Source organism: Daphnia magna, unplaced genomic scaffold (genome assembly GCF_020631705.1).
Source record: "Daphnia magna isolate NIES unplaced genomic scaffold, ASM2063170v1.1 Dm_contigs197, whole genome shotgun sequence".
Classification (NCBI taxonomy): Eukaryota; Metazoa; Arthropoda; class Branchiopoda; order Diplostraca; family Daphniidae; genus Daphnia; species Daphnia magna.
In genome coordinates this window covers 67,778-89,904 of record NW_025533170.1, presented here as the reverse complement: position 1 = coordinate 89,904, position 22,127 = coordinate 67,778, and the positions used below count along the sequence as shown (strand labels likewise).

The window sequence follows — 22,127 nt, the reverse complement described above, 5'->3', positions numbered from 1 at the left end:
CTGTTATACCATGAGTTTTTACTTCTATATGTAAACTGCATCAAATATACTTGTATTCAATGTGAATACACTGTTATACCATGAGTTTTTACTTCTATATGTAAACTAATGGAATATACTTGAATTCAATGTGAATACACTGTTATACCATGAGTTTTTACTTCTTTATGTAAACTGCATGGAATATACTTGTATTCAATGTGAATACACTGTTATACCATGAGTTTTTACTTCTATATGTAAACTGCATGGAATATACTTGAATTTAATGTGAATACACTGTTAAACCATGAGTTTTTACTTCTATATGTAAACTGCATGGAATATACTTGTATTCAATGTGAATACACTGTTATACCATGAGTTTTTACTTCTATATGTAAACTGCATCAAATATACTTGATTTCAATGTGAATACACTGTTATACCATGAGTTTTTACTTCTATATGTATACTGCATCAAATATACTTGTATTCAATGTGAATACACTGTTATACCATGAGTTTTTACTTCTATATGTTAACAGCATGAAATACACTTGTATTCAATAACAATACACTGTTATACCATGAGTTTTTACTTCTATATGTATACTGCATTAAACATACTTGTATTCAATGTGAATACACTGTTATAGCATGAGTTTTTACTTCTATATGTAAACAGCATGAAATACACTTGTATTCAATAACAATACACTGTTATACCATGAGTTTTTACTTCTATATGTATACTGCATTAAATATACTTGTATTCAATGTGAATACACTGTTATAGCATGAGTTTTTACTTCTATATGTAAACAGCATCAAATATACTTGTATTCAATGTGAATACACTGTTATACTATGAGTTTTTACTTCTATATATAAACAGGATCAAATATACTTGTATTCAATGTGAATACACTGTTATACCATGAGTTTTTACTTCTATATATAAACAGGATCAAATATACTTGTATTCAATATGAATACACTGTTATACCATGAGTTTTTACTTCTATATGTATACTGCATCAAATATACTTGTATTCAATGTGAATACACTGTTATACCATGAGTTTTTACTTCTATATGTATACTGCATCAAATATCCTTGTATTCCATGTGAATACACTGTTATACCATGAGTTTTTACTTCTATATGTAAACAGCATCAAATATACTTGTATTCAATGTGAATACACTGTTATACCATGAGTTTTTACTTCTATATGTAAACAGCATCAAATATACTTGTATTTAATGTGAATACACTGTTATGCCATGAGTTTTTACTTCTATATATAAACAGGATTAAATATACTTGTATTCAATGTGAATACACTGTTATACCATGAGTTTTTACTTCTATGTATAAACAGTATCAAATATACTTGTATTCAATGTGAATACACTGTTATACCATGAGTTTTTACTTCTATATGTAAACTGCATCAAATATACTTGTATTCAATGTGAATACACTGTTATACCATGAGTTTTTACTTCTATATGTATACTGCATCAAATATACTTGTATTCAATGTGAATACACTGTTATACCATGAGTTTTTACTTCTATATGTAAACAGCATGAAATACACTTGTATTCAATAACAATACACTGTTATAACATGAGTTTTTACTTCTATATGTATACTGCATCAAATATACTTGTATTTAATGTGAATACACTGTTATAGCATGAGTTTTTACTTCTATATATAAACAGGATCAAACATACTTGTATTCAATGTGAATACACTGTTATACCATGAGTTTTTACTTCTATATGTAAACAGCATCAAATATACTTGTATTCAATGTGAATACACTGTTATACCATGAGTTTTTACTTCTATATGTAAACTGCACCAAATATACCTGTATTCAATGTAAATACACTGTTATACCATGAGTTTTTACTTCTATATGTAAACAGCATCAAATATACTTGTATTCAATGTGAATACACTGTTATACCATGAGTTTTTACTTCTATATATAAACAGGATCAAATATACTTGTATTCAATGTGAATACACTGTTATACCATGAGTTTTTACTTTTATATGTAAACAGCATCAAATATACTTGTATTCAATGTGAATACACTGTTATACCATGAGTTTTTACTTCTATATGTATACTGCATCAAATATACTTGTATTCAATGTGAATACACTGTTATACCATGAGTTTTAACTTCTGTTTGTATACTGCATCAAGTATACTTGTATTCAATGTGAATACACTATTATACCATGAGTTTTTACTTCTATTTATATACTGCATCAAATATACTTGTATTCAATGTGAATACACTGTTATACTATGAGTTTTTACTTCTATTTGTATACTGCATCAAATATACTTCTATGCAATGTGAATACACTGTTATACCATGAGTTTTTACTTCTATATGTAAAGAGCATCAAATATACTTGTATTCAATGTGAATACACTGTTATACCAAGAGTTTTTACTTCTATATGTAAACAGCATCAAATATACTTGTATTCAATGTGAATACACTGTTATACAGTGAGTTTTTACTTCTATATGTAAAGAGCATCAAATATACTTGTATTCAATGTGAATACACTTTTATACCATGAGTTTTTACTTCTATATGTAAGAAGCATCAAATATACTTGTATTCAATGTGAATACACTGTTATACCATGAGTTTTTACTTCTATATGTAAACGAGCATCAAATATACTTGTATTCAATGTGAATACACTGTTATACCATGAAATTTTCTTCTATATGTAAAAAGCATCAAATATACTTGTATTCAATGTGAATACACAGTTATACCATGAGTTTTTTAGTTCTATATGTATACTGCATCAAATATACTTGTATTCAATGTGAATACACTGTTATACCATGAGTTTTTACTTCTATATGTAAACAGCATCAAATATACTTGTATTCAATGTGAATACACTGTTATACCATGAGTTTTTACTTCTATATATAAACAAGATCAAATATACTTGTATTCAATGTGAATATACTGTTATACCATGAGTTTTTACTTCTATATGTATACTGCATCAAATATACTTGTATTCAATGTGAATACACTGTTATACCATGAGTTTTTACTTCTATTTGTATACTGCATCAAGTATACTTGTATTCAATGTGAGAACACTGTTATACCACGAGTTTTTACTTCTATTTGTATACTGCATCAAATATACTTGTATTAATTGTGAATACACTGTTATACCATGAGTTTTTACTTCTATATGTAAAGAGCATCAAATATACTTGTATTCAATGTGAACACACTGTTATACCAAGAGTTTTTACTTCTATATGTAAACTGCATCAAATATACTTGTATTCAATGTAAATACACTGTTATACCATGAGTGTTTAATTCTATATGTAAACAGCATCAAATATACTTGTATTCAATGTGAATACACTGTTATACCATGAGTTTTTACTTATATATGTATACTGCATCAAATATACTTGTATTTAATCTGAATACACTGTTATACCATGAGTTTTTACTTCTATATGTAAACAGCATCAAATATACTTGTATTCAATGTGAATACACTGTTATACCATGAGTTTTTACTTCAATATATAAACAGGATCAAATATACTTGTATTCAATGTGAATACACTGTTATACCATGAGTTTTTACTTTTATATGTAAACTGCATCAAATATACTTGTATTCAATGTGAATACACTGTTATACCATGAGTTTTTACTTCTATATGTATACTGCATCAAATATACTTGTATTCAATGTGACTACACTGTTATACCATGAATTTTTACTTCTATATGTAAACAGCATCAAATATACTTGTATTCAATGTGAATACACTGTTATACCATGAGTTTTTACTTCTATATATAAACAGGATCAAATATACTTGTATTCAATGTGAATACACTGTTATACCATGAGTTTTTACTTCTATATGTATACTGCATCAAATATCCTTGTATTCCATGTGAATACACTGTTATACCATGAGTTTTTACTTCTATATGTAAACAGCATCAAATATACTTGTATTCAATGTGAATACACTGTTATACCATGAGTTTTTACTTCTATATGTAAACAGCATCAAATATACTTGTATTTAATGTGAATACACTGTTATGCCATGAGTTTTTACTTCTATATATAAACAGGATTAATATACTTGTATTCAATGTGAATACACTGTTATACCATGAGTTTTTACTTCTATGTATAAACAGTATCAAATATACTTGTATTCAATGTGAATACACTGTTATACCATGAGTTTTTACTTCTATATGTAAACTGCATCAAATATACTTGTATTCAATGTGAATACACTGTTATACCATGAGTTTTTACTTCTATATGTAAACTAGCATGGAATATACTTGAATTCAATGTGAATACACTGTTATACCATGAGTTTTTACTTCTATATGTAAACTGCATGGAATATACTTGTATTCAATGTGAATACACTGTTATACCATGAGTTTTTACTTCTATATGTAAACTGCATGGAATATACTTGAATTTAATGTGAATACACTGTTAAACCATGAGTTTTTACTTCTATATGTAAACTGCATGGAATATACTTGTATTCAATGTGAATACACTGTTATACCATGAGTTTTTACTTCTATATGTAAACTGCATCAAATATACTTGATTTCAATGTGAATACACTGTTATACCATGAGTTTTTTACTTCTATATGTATACTGCATCAAATATACTTGTATTCAATGTGAATACACTGTTATACCATGAGTTTTTACTTCTATATGTTAACAGCATGAAATACACTTGTATTCAATAACAATACACTGTTATACCATGAGTTTTTACTTCTATATGTATACTGCATTAAACATACTTGTATTCAATGTGAATACACTGTTATAGCATGAGTTTTTACTTCTATATGTAAACAGCATGAAATACACTTGTATTCAATAACAATACACTGTTATACCATGAGTTTTTACTTCTATATGTATACTGCATTAAATATACTTGTATTCAATGTGAATACACTGTTATAGCATGAGTTTTTACTTCTATATGTAAACAGCATCAAATATACTTGTATTCAATGTGAATACACTGTTATACCATGAGTTTTTACTTCTATATATAAACAGGATCAAATATACTTGTATTCAATGTGAATACACTGTTATACCATGAGTTTTTACTTCTATATATAAACAGGATCAAATATACTTGTATTCAATATGAATACACTGTTATACCATGAGTTTTTACTTCTATATGTATACTGCATCAAATATACTTGTATTCAATGTGAATACACTGTTATACCATGAGTTTTTACTTCTATATGTATACTGCATCAAATATCCTTGTATTCCATGTGAATACACTGTTATACCATGAGTTTTTACTTCTATATGTAAACAGCATCAAATATACTTGTATTCAATGTGAATACACTGTTATACCATGAGTTTTTACTTCTATATGTAAACAGCATCAAATATACTTGTATTTAATGTGAATACACTGTTATGCCATGAGTTTTTACTTCTATATATAAACAGGATTAATATACTTGTATTCAATGTGAATACACTGTTATACCATGAGTTTTTACTTCTATGTATAAACAGTATCAAATATACTTGTATTCAATGTGAATACACTGTTATACCATGAGTTTTTACTTCTATATGTAAACTGCATCAAATATACTTGTATTCAATGTGAATACACTGTTATACCATGAGTTTTTACTTCTATATGTATACTGCATCAAATATACTTGTATTCAATGTGAATACACTGTTATACCATGAGTTTTTACTTCTATATGTAAACAGCATGAAATACACTTGTATTCAATAACAATACACTGTTATAACATGAGTTTTTACTTCTATATGTATACTGCATCAAATATACTTGTATTTAATGTGAATACACTGTTATAGCATGAGTTTTTACTTCTATATATAAACAGGATCAAACATACTTGTATTCAATGTGAATACACTGTTATACCATGAGTTTTTACTTCTATATGTAAACAGCATCAAATATACTTGTATTCAATGTGAATACACTGTTATACCATGAGTTTTTACTTCTATATGTAAACTGCACCAAATATACCTGTATTCAATGTAAATACACTGTTATACCATGAGTTTTTACTTCTATATGTAAACAGCATCAAATATACTTGTATTCAATGTGAATACACTGTTATACCATGAGTTTTTACTTCTATATATAAACAGGATCAAATATACTTGTATTCAATGTGAATACACTGTTATACCATGAGTTTTTACTTTTATATGTAAACAGCATCAAATATACTTGTATTCAATGTGAATACACTGTTATACCATGAGTTTTTACTTCTATATGTATACTGCATCAAATATACTTGTATTCAATGTGAATACACTGTTATACCATGAGTTTTAACTTCTGTTTGTATACTGCATCAAGTATACTTGTATTCAATGTGAATACACTATTATACCATGAGTTTTTACTTCTATTTATATACTGCATCAAATATACTTGTATTCAATGTGAATACACTGTTATACTATGAGTTTTTACTTCTATTTGTATACTGCATCAAATATACTTCTATGCAATGTGAATACACTGTTATACCATGAGTTTTTACTTCTATATGTAAAGAGCATCAAATATACTTGTATTCAATGTGAATACACTGTTATACCAAGAGTTTTTACTTCTATATGTAAACAGCATCAAATATACTTGTATTCAATGTGAATACACTGTTATACAGTGAGTTTTTACTTCTATATGTAAAGAGCATCAAATATACTTGTATTCAATGTGAATACACTTTTATACCATGAGTTTTTACTTCTATATGTAAGAAGCATCAAATATACTTGTATTCAATGTGAATACACTGTTATACCATGAGTTTTTACTTCTATATGTAAAGAGCATCAAATATACTTGTATTCAATGTGAATACACTGTTATACCATGAAATTTTCTTCTATATGTAAAAAGCATCAAATATACTTGTATTCAATGTGAATACACAGTTATACCATGATTTTTTAGTTCTATATGTATACTGCATCAAATATACTTGTATTCAATGTGAATACACTGTTATACCATGAGTTTTTACTTCTATATGTAAACAGCATCAAATATACTTGTATTCAATGTGAATACACTGTTATACCATGAGTTTTTACTTCTATATATAAACAAGATCAAATATACTTGTATTCAATGTGAATATACTGTTATACCATGAGTTTTTACTTCTATATGTATACTGCATCAAATATACTTGTATTCAATGTGAATACACTGTTATACCATGAGTTTTTACTTCTATTTGTATACTGCATCAAGTATACTTGTATTCAATGTGAGAACACTGTTATACCACGAGTTTTTACTTCTATTTGTATACTGCATCAAATATACTTGTATTAATTGTGAATACACTGTTATACCATGAGTTTTTACTTCTATATGTAAAGAGCATAAATATACTTGTATTCAATGTGAACACACTGTTATACCAAGAGTTTTTACTTCTATATGTAAACTGCATCAAATATACTTGTATTCAATGTAAATACACTGTTATACCATGAGTGTTTAATTCTATATGTAAACAGCATCAAATATACTTGTATTCAATGTGAATACACTGTTATACCATGAGTTTTTACTTATATATGTATACTGCATCAAATATACTTGTATTTAATCTGAATACACTGTTATACCATGAGTTTTTACTTCTATATGTAAACAGCATCAAATATACTTGTATTCAATGTGAATACACTGTTATACCATGAGTTTTTACTTCTATATAGAAACAGGATCAAATATACTTGGATTCAATGTGAATACACTGTTATACCATGTGTTTTTACTTCTATATGTATACTGCATCAAATATACTTGTATTCAATGTGAATACACTGTTATACCATGAATTTTTACTTCTATTTGTATACTGCATCAAGTATACTTGTATTCAATGTGAGAACACTGTTATACCATAAGTTTTTACTTCTATTTGTATACTGCATCAATTATACTTGTATTAATTGTGAATACACTGTTATACCATGAGTTTTTACTTCTATATGTAAAGAGCATAAATATACTTGTATTCAATGTGAACACACTGTTATACCAAACGTTTTTACTTCTATATGTAAACAGCATCAAATATACTTGTATTCAATGTGAATACACTGTTACACTATGAGTGATTAATTCTATATGTAAACAGCATCAAATATACTTGTATTTAATGTGAATGAACTGTTATACCATGAGTTTTTACTTCTATTTGTATACTGCATCAAGTATACTTGTATTCAATGTGAGAACACTGTTATACCATGAGTTTTCACTTCTATTTGTATACTGCTTCAAATATACTTTTATTCAATGTGAATACACTGTTATACCATGAGTTTTTACTTCTATATGTAAAGAGCATAAATATACTTGTATTCAATGTGAACACACTGTTATACCAAGAGTTTTTACTTCTATATGTAAACATCATCAAATATACTTGTATTCAATGTGAATACACTGTTATACCATGAGTGTTTAATTCTATATGTAAACAGTATCAAATATACTTGTATTCAATGTGAATACACTGTTATACCATGAAATTTTACTTCTATATGTAAAAAGAATCAAATATACTTGTATTCAATGTGAATACACAGTTATACCATGATTTTTTAGTTCTATTTGTATACTGCATCAAATATACTTGTATTCAATCTGAATACACTGTTATACCATGAGTTTTTACTTCTATATGTAAACAGCATCAAATATACTTGTATTCAATGTGAATACACTGTTATACCATGAGTTTTTACTTCTATATAGAAACAGGATCAAATATACTTGTATTTAATGTGAATACACTGTTATACCATTAGTTTTTACTTCTATATGTATACTGCATCAAATATACTTGTATTCAATGTGAACACACTGTTATACCATGAGTTTTTACTTCTATTTGTATACTACATCAAGTATACTTGTATTCAATGTGAGAACACTGTTATACCATGAGTTTTTACTTCTATTTGTATACTGCTTCAAATATACTTGTATTCAATGTGAATACACTGTTATACCATGAGTTTTTACTTCTATTTGTAAAGAGCATAAATATACTTGTATTCAATGTGAACACACTGTTATACCAAGAGTTTTTACTTCTATAAGTAAACAGCATCAAATATACTTGTATTCAATGTGAATACACTGTTATACCATGAGTTTTTACTTCTATATAGAAACAGGATCAAATATACTTGTATTCAATGTGAATACACTGTTATACCATGAGTTTTTACTTCTATATGTAAAGAGCATAAATATACTTGTATTCAATGTGAACACACTGTTATACCAAGAGTTTTTACTTCTATATGTAAACTGCATCAAATATACTTGTATTCAATGTGAATACACTGTTTTACCATGAGTTTTTACTTCTATATGTATACTGCATCAAATATACTTGTATTCAATGTGAATACACTGTTATACCATGAGTTTTTACTTCTAAATGTAAACAGCATCAAATATACTTGTATTCAATGTGAATACACTGTTATACCATGAGTTTTTACTTCTATATGTAAACAGCATCAAATATACTTGTATTCAATGTGAATACACTGTTATACCATGAGTTTTTACTTCTATATGTAAACTGCATCAAATATACTTGTATTCAATGTGAATACACTGTTATACCATGAGTTTTTACTTCGATATGTAAACAGCATCAAATATACTTGTATTCAATGTGAATACACTGTTATACCATGAGTTTTTACCTCTATATGTAAACAGCATCAAATATACTTGTATTCAATGTAAATACACTGTTTTACCATGAGTTTTTACTTCTATATGTATTCTGCATCAAATATACTTGATTTCAATGTGAATACACTGTTATACCATGAGTTTTTACTTCTATATGTAAAGAGTATCAAATATACTTGTATTCAATGTGAATACACTGTTAAACCATGAAATTTTACTTCTATATGTAAAAAGAATCAAATATACTTGTATTCAATGTGAATACGTAGTTATACCATGATTTTTTAGTTCTATATGTATACTGCATCAAATATACTTGTATTCATTCTGAATACACTGTTATACCATGAGTTTTTACTTCTATATGTAAACAGCATCAAATATACTTGTATCCAATGTGAATACACTGTTATACCATGAGTTTTTACTTCTATATAGAAACAGGATCAAATATACTTGTATTTAATGTGAATACACTGTTATACCATTAGTTTTTACTTCTATATGAATACTACATCAAGTATACTTGTATTCAATGTGAGAACACTGTTATACCATGAGTTTTTACTTCTTTTTGTATACTGCTTGAAATATACTTGTATTCAATGTGAATACACTGTTATACCATGAGTTTTTACTTCTATATGTAAAGAGCATCAAATATACTTGTATTCAATGTGAATACACTGTTATACCATGAGTTTTTACTTCTATATAGAAACAGGATCAAATATACTTGTATTCAATGTGAATACACTGTTATACCATGAGTTTTTACTTCTATATGTATACTGCATCAAATATACTTGTATTCAATGTGAATACACTGTTATACCATGAGTTTTTACTTCTATTTGTATACTGCATCAAGTATACTTGTATTCAATGTGAGAACACTGTTATACCATGAGTTTTTACTTCTATTTGTATACTGCATCAAATATACTTGTATGAATTGTGAATACACTGTTATACCATGAGTTTTTACTTCTATATGTAAACTGCATCAAATATACTTGTATTCAATGTGAGTACACTGTTATACATGATTTTTTACTTCTATATGTATTCTGTATCAAATATACTTGTATTCAATAAGAATACACTGTTATACCACGAGTTTATACTTCAATGTGTATACTGCATCAAATATACTTGTATATATGTTACTATACTGTTATACCATGAGTTTTTACTTCTATATGTAAACAGCATCAAAAATACTTGTATTCAATGTGAATACACTGTTATACCATGAGTTTTTACTTCTATATGTAATTTGCATCAAATATACTTGTATTCAATGTGAATACACTGTTATACCATGAGTTTTTACTTCTATATGTATTCTGCATCAAATATACTTCTATTCAATTTGACTATACTGTTATACCATGAGTTTTTACTTCTATACGTAAATAGCATCAAATATACTTGGATTCAATGTGAATACACTGTTATACCATGAGTTTTTACTTCTATATGTATTCTCCATCAAATATACTTGTATTCAATGTGACTATACTGTTATACCATGTGTTTTTACTTCTATATGTAAACAGCATCAAATATACTTGTATTCAATGTGAATACACTGTTATACCATGAGTTTTTACTTCTATATGTTTTCTGCATCAAATATACTTTTAATCAATGTGACTATACTGTTATACTATGAGTTTTTACTTCTATATGTATTCTGCATCAAATATACTTTTATTCAATGTGACTATACTGTTATACCATGAGTTTTTACTTCTATATGTAAACAACATCAAATATACTTGTATTCAATGTGAATACACTGTTATTCCATGAGTTTTAACTTCTATATGTATACTGCATCAAATATACTTGTATTCAATGTGAATAAACTTTTATACCATTAAATTTTTCTTCTTTATGTATACTGCATCAAATATACTTGTATTCAATGTGAATACACTGTTATACCATGAGTTTTTACTTCTATATGTATACTGCATCAAATATACTTGTATTCAATGTGAATACACTGTTATACCATGAGTTTTTACTTCTATATATATACTGCATCAAATATACTTGTATTCAATGTGAATACACTGTTATACCATGAGTTTTTACTTCTATATGTAAACAGAATCAAATATACTTGTATTCAATGTGAATACACTGTAATACCATGACTTTTTACTTCTATATGTAAACAGAATCAAACATACTTGTATTCAATGTGAATACACTGTTATACCATGATTTTTTACTTCTATATGTAAACAGCATCAAATATACTTATATTCAATGTGAATACACTGTTATACCATGAGTTTTTACTTCTATATGTTTACTGCATCAAATATACTTGTATTCAATGTGAATACAATGTTATACCATGAGTTTTTACTTCTATATGTATTCTGTATCAAATATACTTGTACTCAATGTGAATACACTGTTATACCATGTGTTTTTACTTCTATATGTAAACAGAATCAAACATACTTGTATTCAATGTGAATACACTGTTATACCATGAGTTTTACTTCTATATGTAAACAGCATCAAATATACTTTTATTCAATGTGAATACACTGCTATACCATGAGTTTTTAATTCTATATGTATACTGCATCAAATATACTTGTATTCAATATGAATACACTGTTATACCACGAGTTTTTACTTCTATATGTATACTGCATCAAATATACTTGTATATATGTGACTATACTGTTATACCATGAGTTTTTACTTCTATATGTAAACAGCATTAAATATACTTGTATTCAATGTGAATACACTGTTATACCATGAGTTTTTACTTCTATATGTATATTGCATCAAATATACTTGTATATATGTAAATACACTGTTTTACCATGAGTTTTTACTTCTATATGTATAATGCATCAAATATACTTGTATTCAATGTGAATACACTGTTATACCATGAGTTTTTACTTTTATATGTAAACAGAATCAAATATACTTGTATTCAATGTAAATACATTGTTACACCATGAGTTTTTACTTCTATATGTAAACAGAATCAAACATAGTTGTATTCAATGTGAATACACTGTTATACCATGAGTTTTTACTTCTATATTTAAACAGCATCAAATATATTTGTATTCAATGTGAATACACTATTATACCATGAGTTTTTACTTCTATATGTATTCTGCATCAAATATACTTCTATTCAATTTGACTATACTGTTATACCATGAGTTTTTACTTCTATACGTAAACAGCATCAAATATACTTGTATTCAATGTGAATACACTGTTATACCATGAGTTTTTACTTCTATATGTAAACAGCATCAAATATACTTGTAATGTGAATACACTGTTATACCATGAGTTTTTACTTCTATTTGTATACTGCATAAAATATACTTGTATTCAATGTGAATACAATGTTATACCATGAGTTTTTACTTCTATATGTATTCTGTATCAAATATAGTTGTACTCAATGTGAATACACTGTTATACCATGAGTTTTGACTTCTTAATGTAAACAGAATCAAATATACTTGTATTCAATGTGAATACACTGTTATACCATAAGTTTTTACTTCTATATGTAAACAGGATCAAATATACTTGTATTCAATGTGAATACACTGTTATACCATGAGTTTTTACTTCTATATGTAAACAGCATCAAATATACTTTTATTCAATGTGAATACACTGCTAAACCATGAGTTTTTAATTCTATATGTATACTGCATCAAATATACTTGTATTCAATATGAATACACTGTTATACCACGAGTTTTTACTTCTATATGTATACTGCATCAAATATACTTGCATATATGTGACTATACTGTTATACCATGAGTTTTTACTTCTATATGTAAACAGCATCAAATATACTTGTATTCAATGTGAATACACTATTATACCATGAGTTTTTACTTCTATATGTATATTGCATCAAATATACTTGTATATATGTAAATACACTGTTATACCATGAGTTTTTACTTCTATATGTATACTGCTTCAAATATACTTGTATTCAATGTGAATACACTGTTATACCATGAGTTTTTACTTCTATATGTACTAGTAACTTTGGGCCCGTCCAGGGCCGGGGGATAGGTGGCGCTAGCGTATTTCGTAGCCACTGCTTCTCGTACCACTCGTAAGACAGAATGTACTGGCGCGATATACGAAAATAATTTTTCCTGATCTTAGAGCCAGTTACATCCGGTAACAGGTGGATCTCAGTTTATCGAGTTCGTTCATCCTAAAACTTATAATAGATAATAATTTAGTTGCTATCTTTTAATTTGTTTATAATTTAAAAAAGAGAATTCACGGTTGAGCGCCGTCGGGAACTGCCCCCTAGGCCATGCCCGTGCTCCTTTTTAGTCCGTAGACTGAGGCGGAAGTTCCTCGTTTTATGTCATAAAGTTAAAATGTTGTTATGATAACTTTAAGACAAAGCTTCTTTAAACACAATGTTTTGTGTAAAAACCCTTTCGTCTTTTAGCATTTTCCCTTGCTTTGGTCATACCATCCATTGGACCTTTACTCCTGCGCGAGAAGTGGCACGGGAAAATGCTACATATAATTGTCCGTGGCTGAATACTGGTTCAGGAAGATGGATACCAACTTTGTCGAACGTCTGTCTTTGTGACTTATTGATGGTAATTGCAAAAGCTAAAAGCACAGGGAATTGGTTTCTTATGAGCTTGAACGGACGATCGCAGTCACTGGGGGACATATTCATTCGTGGGATGAAGACATTGTGGCCTTTATTTTTTCCTGCTGCTATGGTTGCATGAATGAGGTTGTCCGTTAGACTTTTGATTATCAAACGCGTTCCATTGCACAGCCCTTGACGCGAATCGATGTTTTTAAGAAGGATGATTATTGCACCCACTTTTAGTTCCAAAATATGCGGTGGTATCCCTGATACCTTTAAGGTGTCAAGAAACTCGGTTTTGAAATTTGCAATTTCCTCTGGGTCTTCCGAATCAATTGAGTTAATGCTGGCATACCTTCGTCGGTGTCCTGGCATCTGTCTTATGATGTAATTGTTGATCTTTAAGCAGTCGTCGTTTTTAGGACACAAAATAGCCCGATTGCTAATTTGTTCTTCTGTTTCTGAATGCAGTAGATTTTCGGGGTTACGAAAAACATGATACACCAATGACTCTTCTGAATGTTCATTAAGAAGAAAGTCCTGAGGTATCTCTATCGCATCTTGTCCCAGACCTGCAGTTCTTGAATGAGCTGAATTTCCAAGTTCAATGAGCCAGTTAGCAAATTCGAGACTATCGTCCGCGGTTCGCATATTCCGAGTCAAACGGAACTTAAAAATTTCACTCCAAGTCCCGCTGCTTTTAATGGTAGATTCAACAACTTTTACGCTGTTACCGTGTTTAATGACAGGAAGGCACTGACGAAAATCTTCTCCCAACAACAGAACTTTGCCACCGAAAGCGACTGACTTTTTCGTAACCTTTTTTAAAAGTTTATCGATGGCGTCTAGTGCATGTACCGTCATCATAGTGACCTCGTCAATGATAATCAGACTGGCTTTCCTTATGTTGTTTGCTTCAATATGGTGCTCTTCTATTTTTGATGTTGTTGTTTCCGTGATGGGAGGATAGATTTTGAAGCGAGAATGGTAAGTGCTCCCATTACACAGCAGAATTAGGCGATTACAGTTGAAGCCACAGCAATAACCGATTTTCCTTGTCCTTCAAGCACATTAATGAGTGTATTGTAGAGAAATGTTTTTCCAGTACCACCTGGTCCATCCAAAAAATACTGATGATTTGTAGAAGAACAAACGTTATCATTGACGGACGTCATGACACGGTCAAAGATTGCTTGCTGTTCCACGTTCAGCTGAGCAACCATTAGTTCTCCTCTTCTCCTCTTTCGAGCACGCATTTCGTCCGAGCTATCATCTTCTCCATCTTCAATCAGTCGATGAATCATTTGAAAATCAGGAACTTCCAATTGAAATTCTTCAAGATTGTGACCACTTTGCCTCAACATATCTTGAATACATTTCAGCGCAAGGTTTTTCGCAATTTCATCTTCATGACCGCGTCTCGTAAAATATTCCATGAGATATGAAAGGTTCTTGTCTAACAGTACCCGAGCGTTTGTTGGAGAGCAATGAACGCAAATGTTGACAAACAATTGTCTTAATTGGACGGGCATTTCAAATTCGATTGCTTCCGCCATCACTCGTACCCAAACGCTATCATCAGCCAAAAGGTTTCTTGCTATGGCAGCTTCTTTGAATGTTGGATGCAGGATCCCGTTGACTGTCCTCAAATATTCGAAGCTGGTTGCACCAGGTACATTGATAAGAAGCAATCGTAGACTGTGTCTTTCGACTTGCTTGACGGTAACGGAATAAATGCGGCCAATGACGTTAATCCTCTTTTTTCTCGGTTTCCATTTCCGGGCGGTCTTGTCAAACCAGAAATGATAAGGAATCTCACGATAAAAGTAAGACCTAGCTGGTGGATGAGTGGAATTTAATTTAAAACCAAGCAGTTAAAGTAGTTAATTGTGAGGCAGAATTCATTACTGCTTGCTCTTCCATTCCTGGATGAAAAAAAACTGATTGTTCTTGAGGAAGATGGATAGCAAGTCGAATAACAGCGTGTGAACGGTAAGAAAGTGGATACTTGAAAATTCTCCAAGAGGCTTCAGGGGCACTGACATATCTCGTGTCTAAGAAAGTAGTTATTTCGTCCCATACAATGCGTTGTTGACCTTCTTGATTTTCTCCTCTGCTTATCTGAATATTTGCGCAATCATGTCCTTTGTATATGTACTTGAAAATATACTTAATGCTGGTAATGGACGCGCAAAACTCAAGATTGATGTGTGAGTTGAACTTTAGTGAAAGGTAAGAGTTGTAAGGGACGACCCAGCTATTATCCACTCGATGACTGCTGCTGCTGTTGTTTAGCGAGTAGCTGCGACCGGTATTTCTCCTCCGATAAGTAGGATATCCATTTCCGTTGATAACCGTTACTTCCGCAAACGGTTTTGGAAAAGATTTTGTGCAAATGTCACCATCCATGCAAGGAGAATTGCGATTAATGTCTTTTCCGCATGGACCGTGAATCATGTTGCTCATTACAATCTTGTGAAGTCTTGGGCTCTTAACTGGATCCGGAATCTCAGCACAAATTGTCTTGTCTATATCATCTTCAGTCATTGGAACGTCACTGGCATCTACCCACATTAGTAGATGGACATGGGGAAGACCGCGCTTTTGGAATTCAATGACATGAATCCTTGCAACAATAATCCCCAAAATTTGACGTTCTTGAATGTCCTTTATTAGTTCTTTTAGTTTCAATTGATAAACTCTTGAAACAATATCTGGCCTATTAGATGGAATTTGATAAGCTTCAATGCTGTCGGTGATCTCTGGCCATTTCGGGTTACATGTAAAAGTAAGGAAAAAAGTCGGCTTTTCAAATTTTCCGCAAATAGCCATCGCATCTTGGTACCCTTGTTTCATGGCTCTTGGACTTCCAATGAAAGATGATGGTAAAATAACCGATGTTCCGACTGTCATTTTCTCACTTTCAGCTCGAGTATTCAAATAATCCATAAGTCCATTGTACTGTGTGACATGTAGATCTGCCTGATGAGTCTGAAGATACTTCACTCGATTAGCTTCAACTTTAACGTACGAATCAACTATCCATTGCTGAGTGAGAGGACCACCATATAAAGCAGCATTGAAGTATCCACGAATCGACATTCTACTACTATAGTACTCGCATTGTGTAATTCTTGACCGACGATTACTTCTTCTGAGTACAGGTGCATCAGGGTCTATATCAAAGGAATCTTCCGGTTCCAGTTCCGGTTCTACAGCGTCTGGTCCAGTATCTTCTGAAGCATCCCTTACAACTTGAGCTTCACGATCAGTCATGTCTTCTTTTCCGCTATTGTCTTCATTAGTTTGGCAGCGGTTTGAAATAGCTGGGTTACTGTGAATCATGTTTTGATCCCAGCCATTATCTCCATTGGGAAATAGGAGCGGATAGGTCATTGGATCACACATTGGTTTTTGGGTATCGATTCGAATGAATCGATTTCCTCTTTGTGGAATTAGGAGATGACCGCGTATATCTGTATTTTCCGGTGGAGCCCCATCAATGCTTTCGAAAACAACAGCTATTTCTTCCGCGGTCGGGCTATTGTAGCGCCTTTCATCCTGTGTCCGACGATCGTTATGGATAATCATTCCAATTTCCATGGGTAAAATCCAATGTCCATGGTCCCTCCATTTCAGCAAGAAGATCCTCCTCGGTTTCCATTTGTCTCATGTTTTTATACACGACAGCATAGGGATTACATTGACGAAGAAGAGAATCTAATTGCGCCATCAGAAAAGGGTCACAACGACCATTAGCAGGATTATTTGACCGAAATTCGTTCGCTTGAGTAGAATCGATGAAGTACAGTTGTGCCTACTTCGGAGCGGGATGATTTAAAGAGTCTTCGTTTTGGTATCGAACGGCTGTTGTATCGTGATACATCTGTCCATGAATTCGGAAACAATACGGGCCTCGACCTGGTAGATGGTCGATTTGTGCTCCCATTGATGCAAAGGCAAGAGCATTGTTGTAATTTCTCATCATTTTAGTAAAATGTGGTGATTTTGGATGATTGTTAGTAAACAGATGGTAAAACAATTCAGGGCAATCTTTAGGAGGAGGAAGAATGACTTTTCCTTTTGAACAACAAATGCTGAATTTTCGATCAGACGCTTTTTCTCCTTTAAAATGTCTTGCGCCACAGTAATTACAAATTTCATCCATTTTCCCACAGTGATGAACAGGAACAGAATCTTCATTCTTCAATAGTTTTTGAGCAACCTGGTGAGTTTTCGTTACTTTATTACTTCGATTTTGTGCCAAATATTCCAAACGATGTTGTTGCTCTTCTTCTGTTTCTACAATAACAATTTCTGCATGGTTCTGAGCCTCGTTTGATTGCCGTAAATTCAACATTTCTTCTTGATCTTCATCGTTTCCTAAAAGAATCTGAGCCATCCGTACTCTATTAGTTTCTTCATTTTCTTCCATTTCTTTATCAGATTCAATTCGTCTATCATTAATCATTTGCTGTCTGTTAGCTTCTCGCTTTCCTTCCGCTTCATTCATTATTTCATTGTCGCAAACATGTTGAAGCTCTAAGCTATGTTTCACACGCGTGGCGGCTGTCAGTTCAGAAGATCCAATATTGCAGGCATTTTTTTGATCGTCCAATCGTGGTTCCTGACTATCTTGCCTTTCTGATAGAAATTTTTGTCTTTTCACTTTACTTCGTTCTCGTACATCCAGCAATCTCTTCTCCCTAATATCAGGTAATTCTGCAGCTCTTTTTTCACGCAATTTAAGATTTTTTGCTGCTTTTTGTTCTTCGGTAAGAGAGGTGCGTTTTGAAGGCATTTTTTAAAAAATCAAGAATAGCCTAAAACACTTTTAACGGAACTTAAAATTTAAAACATAAATCACCTAAAACACTTTTATTAAACCTGACACAAAAAAAACCTAAAACACTTTTATTAAACCTGACACAAAAAAACCTTAAACACTTTTATTACACGTAAAAAACAGCGAAAAGACTAAAAGAACCTTAGAAGAACCTAAAAGAATTTTAATATACCTTAGCAATGTATTATATACTAAAAGCCATTCGACCTTACGGCACTTTACGTCAGTTACCCGTATGATTTCACGATGACTAAAACTTATAAAATAAATAACTAACACGCACGTCGCTGGACCAACACCGTTGCTATATCTCTATTAGCTGCCTTTGCTTTTACCTCACTCTGCCATTGAACTCCCAGCCTTGGCGTACCGTATGGCTTCGCGGCAGGCCATTAATAACCTGTCAGTAAGGTAAAAGGAAGGTGATAGCTAAGAAAGTTAGCTCTCCAGTGCTGATTTAACCCGTTGACGTGATGGGTGGGGAAAGGAAAGGATGTTGGAATACTACCTTACTTTGGAGACGTAAATCCAGACCCTTTGTAGTAGTATTGGAACTCCCGCTAATGCACCAATAACAGATTTTTCTTGACATAAGAATACCAAAAACTGGAAATAAAATACATTGTTAATTTAATATGGATAAAGGAAAAAAATGTAAACATATATTTATTCGTAAATAGCATCTACTTTTAATTATAAAACATAAAAATGTAAAAATTTAAATATCTAAGCATCACAAAATTTTAATTCATTGCAACGTTAGAATAAGAACAGTTTTCACATTAGTAATGGTGTAGTCCAATATATTATTTCATTTAAAAAAGAAATGTAAAGATTGTTTCCCAAAATTTGATAGACCGTTCCTATCTCTTCTAATTTCACAATAAAATAATAAGTGGGCTGCGTTCTTGAAATTTAAGTCACTGTTCAATTATAACAATTATTTCAGTATAATATATAAGTGTACAAAAGGAAACAATTTCTTAGTTTTTAAGAATAAAGTCCAATTTATAACCTTAAATCTAAATGAATGATGCTATTATCTATGCTAATGAAAAGGAACAGTCTCTCAAGTTTATAGGAACGCAGTCCAATTTTAATTTTTTTTAGATGAAGTATAGTTACTGTGTTCCATAAACTTGAGAAAATAACATGATAAATTTATTGGAATGAAGTTTAATTCATAATTTTCTTCTTGAAATAAAAAGTAATGACTGCGTTTCCAAAATTTGAGAGAAAGAAGTTGAATACGTTGCATTTCCAAAAATTAAACTTATATCAAAAAAGATATAAAACATATTGTCCCAGCTTTCAAAAAAAGCAGTCCATTTAATGAATTGCTACATAAATTATTTTTCCAAGTTAAAACAAATTGAAAAGAAACAGTCTTTCAAATTTATAAGAACGCAGTCCAATGTCTAATTTACTTATTGAAATGATAGTTGGTGACTGCGTTCCAGAAATTTGAGAGGATGTTTCAATATTGGCATATTCCTTAAAAATAATAACTTGACTTTATTCTTTAAATTTATGAGACCATCTCTTATTAGTAATTTAATCAATGAATATGGGCAGAAAAAAGGAAAATATCTCTTTATTTTCAGGAACGCAGTCAACCAATAATTCAAATCTGGATTTACCATAATCATAGTTTTACTATTGGAAAAGGAACATTCTCAATAGTTATTAGAAACACAGCCCATTTTCATATTTGATTTAAAAAAATAACTTGACTGCGTTCAAAAAATTTGATGTACAGTATAATAGATATTTAAGAGAAATATAATCTAAAAATTAATTAGTAGGCTAACATAATACTTACCCAAATGATTATCAGCAGCAAGTTTTAGTGACAATTAATAGTATTGATAAATACTATTTAAATTTTGCAAATGAAATGAATTGAATTTATTTAAATGGAATAAGGTGTTCAGAAGGCAATCAATCTCCAATTCTATTGAACATGAGAGTAAATTGTCTTGTCTCCTGTTTCAAGAGCGTTCCAGCGCGTCATCTAGTAATCATTTCATGAGGCGCGACATAAAAAAACTACACGATAGAGGAAAATGAATTTTGGCGCGAATTTGAGCATCTTTTACTAAGAATATAGAAAAGAAAAAAATTAAAAAAAATAAATAATGGCGTCGCAAAGCTTTGAACCAGTAATTTCTTCTCCTGAGAAACATGTTTCGAACGATGATTTTGATGACGAAAGTATTATTGATAATATATTGTCACCAATACCTTTCACAGAAGATAACAACGAATATATTGTGACCGACTCAATTGGAGAAATCAGCATTGAAATAAACTCGGAGGAAGTTTATAAAACACCTAAAATGAATGAAAACCAAAATAAAACCAAAGAAACAAATAAAGAATTAAAAGAAGAAATTAAAAATGAAGAAAGAAAACTGGAAAATGAACTAAAAGAAAAAAAAAAGAAAAATAGATCTAGAAAGTCGAGAAATAGAGTATATGTTGAGAGAAATCAAAAAGAAGAAAAATGTAGAGGAACAAAGAAACAAAGAAGCTGCAGAATTATTACGTTACAGGAAATTACCTGAAAATCAAGCTATTTCCATCCTAAATGAGCTTGAGAAAAGAAATCAAGAAGCGAGGAATGCTGTGCAAATGTAAGTATTCTTAGAAAAATTCAATTAAATCAAAATTATTTCCTACGGTCCATCAAAATTGTATTTAGACTTACTTACTTGTATTTACTTACCTTAATTTTAAGGGACCGTTC

General features: G+C 30.4%; 2 protein-coding genes across 2 annotated transcripts; both read right to left on the bottom strand.

The window, feature by feature from the left end:
• Positions 1 to 14,394: 14,394 nt before the first annotated feature.
• On the bottom strand, positions 14,395 to 15,396 carry LOC123467572 (ATP-dependent DNA helicase pfh1-like). The gene has a single exon (XM_045167444.1). The coding sequence runs from the start codon at positions 15,394 to 15,396 to the stop codon at positions 14,395 to 14,397; it is 1,002 nt and encodes a 333-aa protein (XP_045023379.1).
• A 149-nt stretch (positions 15,397 to 15,545) lies between these two features.
• On the bottom strand, positions 15,546 to 18,135 carry LOC116933722. Its single transcript, XM_045167443.1, has 2 exons — positions 16,441 to 18,135; positions 15,546 to 16,319 (listed from the first exon to the last, which is right to left on the bottom strand). The coding sequence occupies exons 1-2, from the start codon at positions 18,133 to 18,135 to the stop codon at positions 15,546 to 15,548; spliced, it is 2,469 nt and encodes an 822-aa protein (XP_045023378.1).
• Positions 18,136 to 22,127: the final 3,992 nt, after the last annotated feature.

Coding starts and splice junctions, on each gene's coding strand:
- LOC123467572 (XM_045167444.1), bottom strand. CDS start 15,396: ATGACGGTACATGCACTAGACGCCATCGATAAACTTTTAAAAAAGGTT.
- LOC116933722 (XM_045167443.1), bottom strand. CDS start 18,135: ATGGAAATTGGAATGATTATCCATAACGATCGTCGGACACAGGATGAA. Junction 16,320..16,440: donor CAGGAATGGAAGAGCAAGCA/GTAATGAATTCT, acceptor TGGTTTGACAAG/ACCGCCCGGAAATGGAAACC.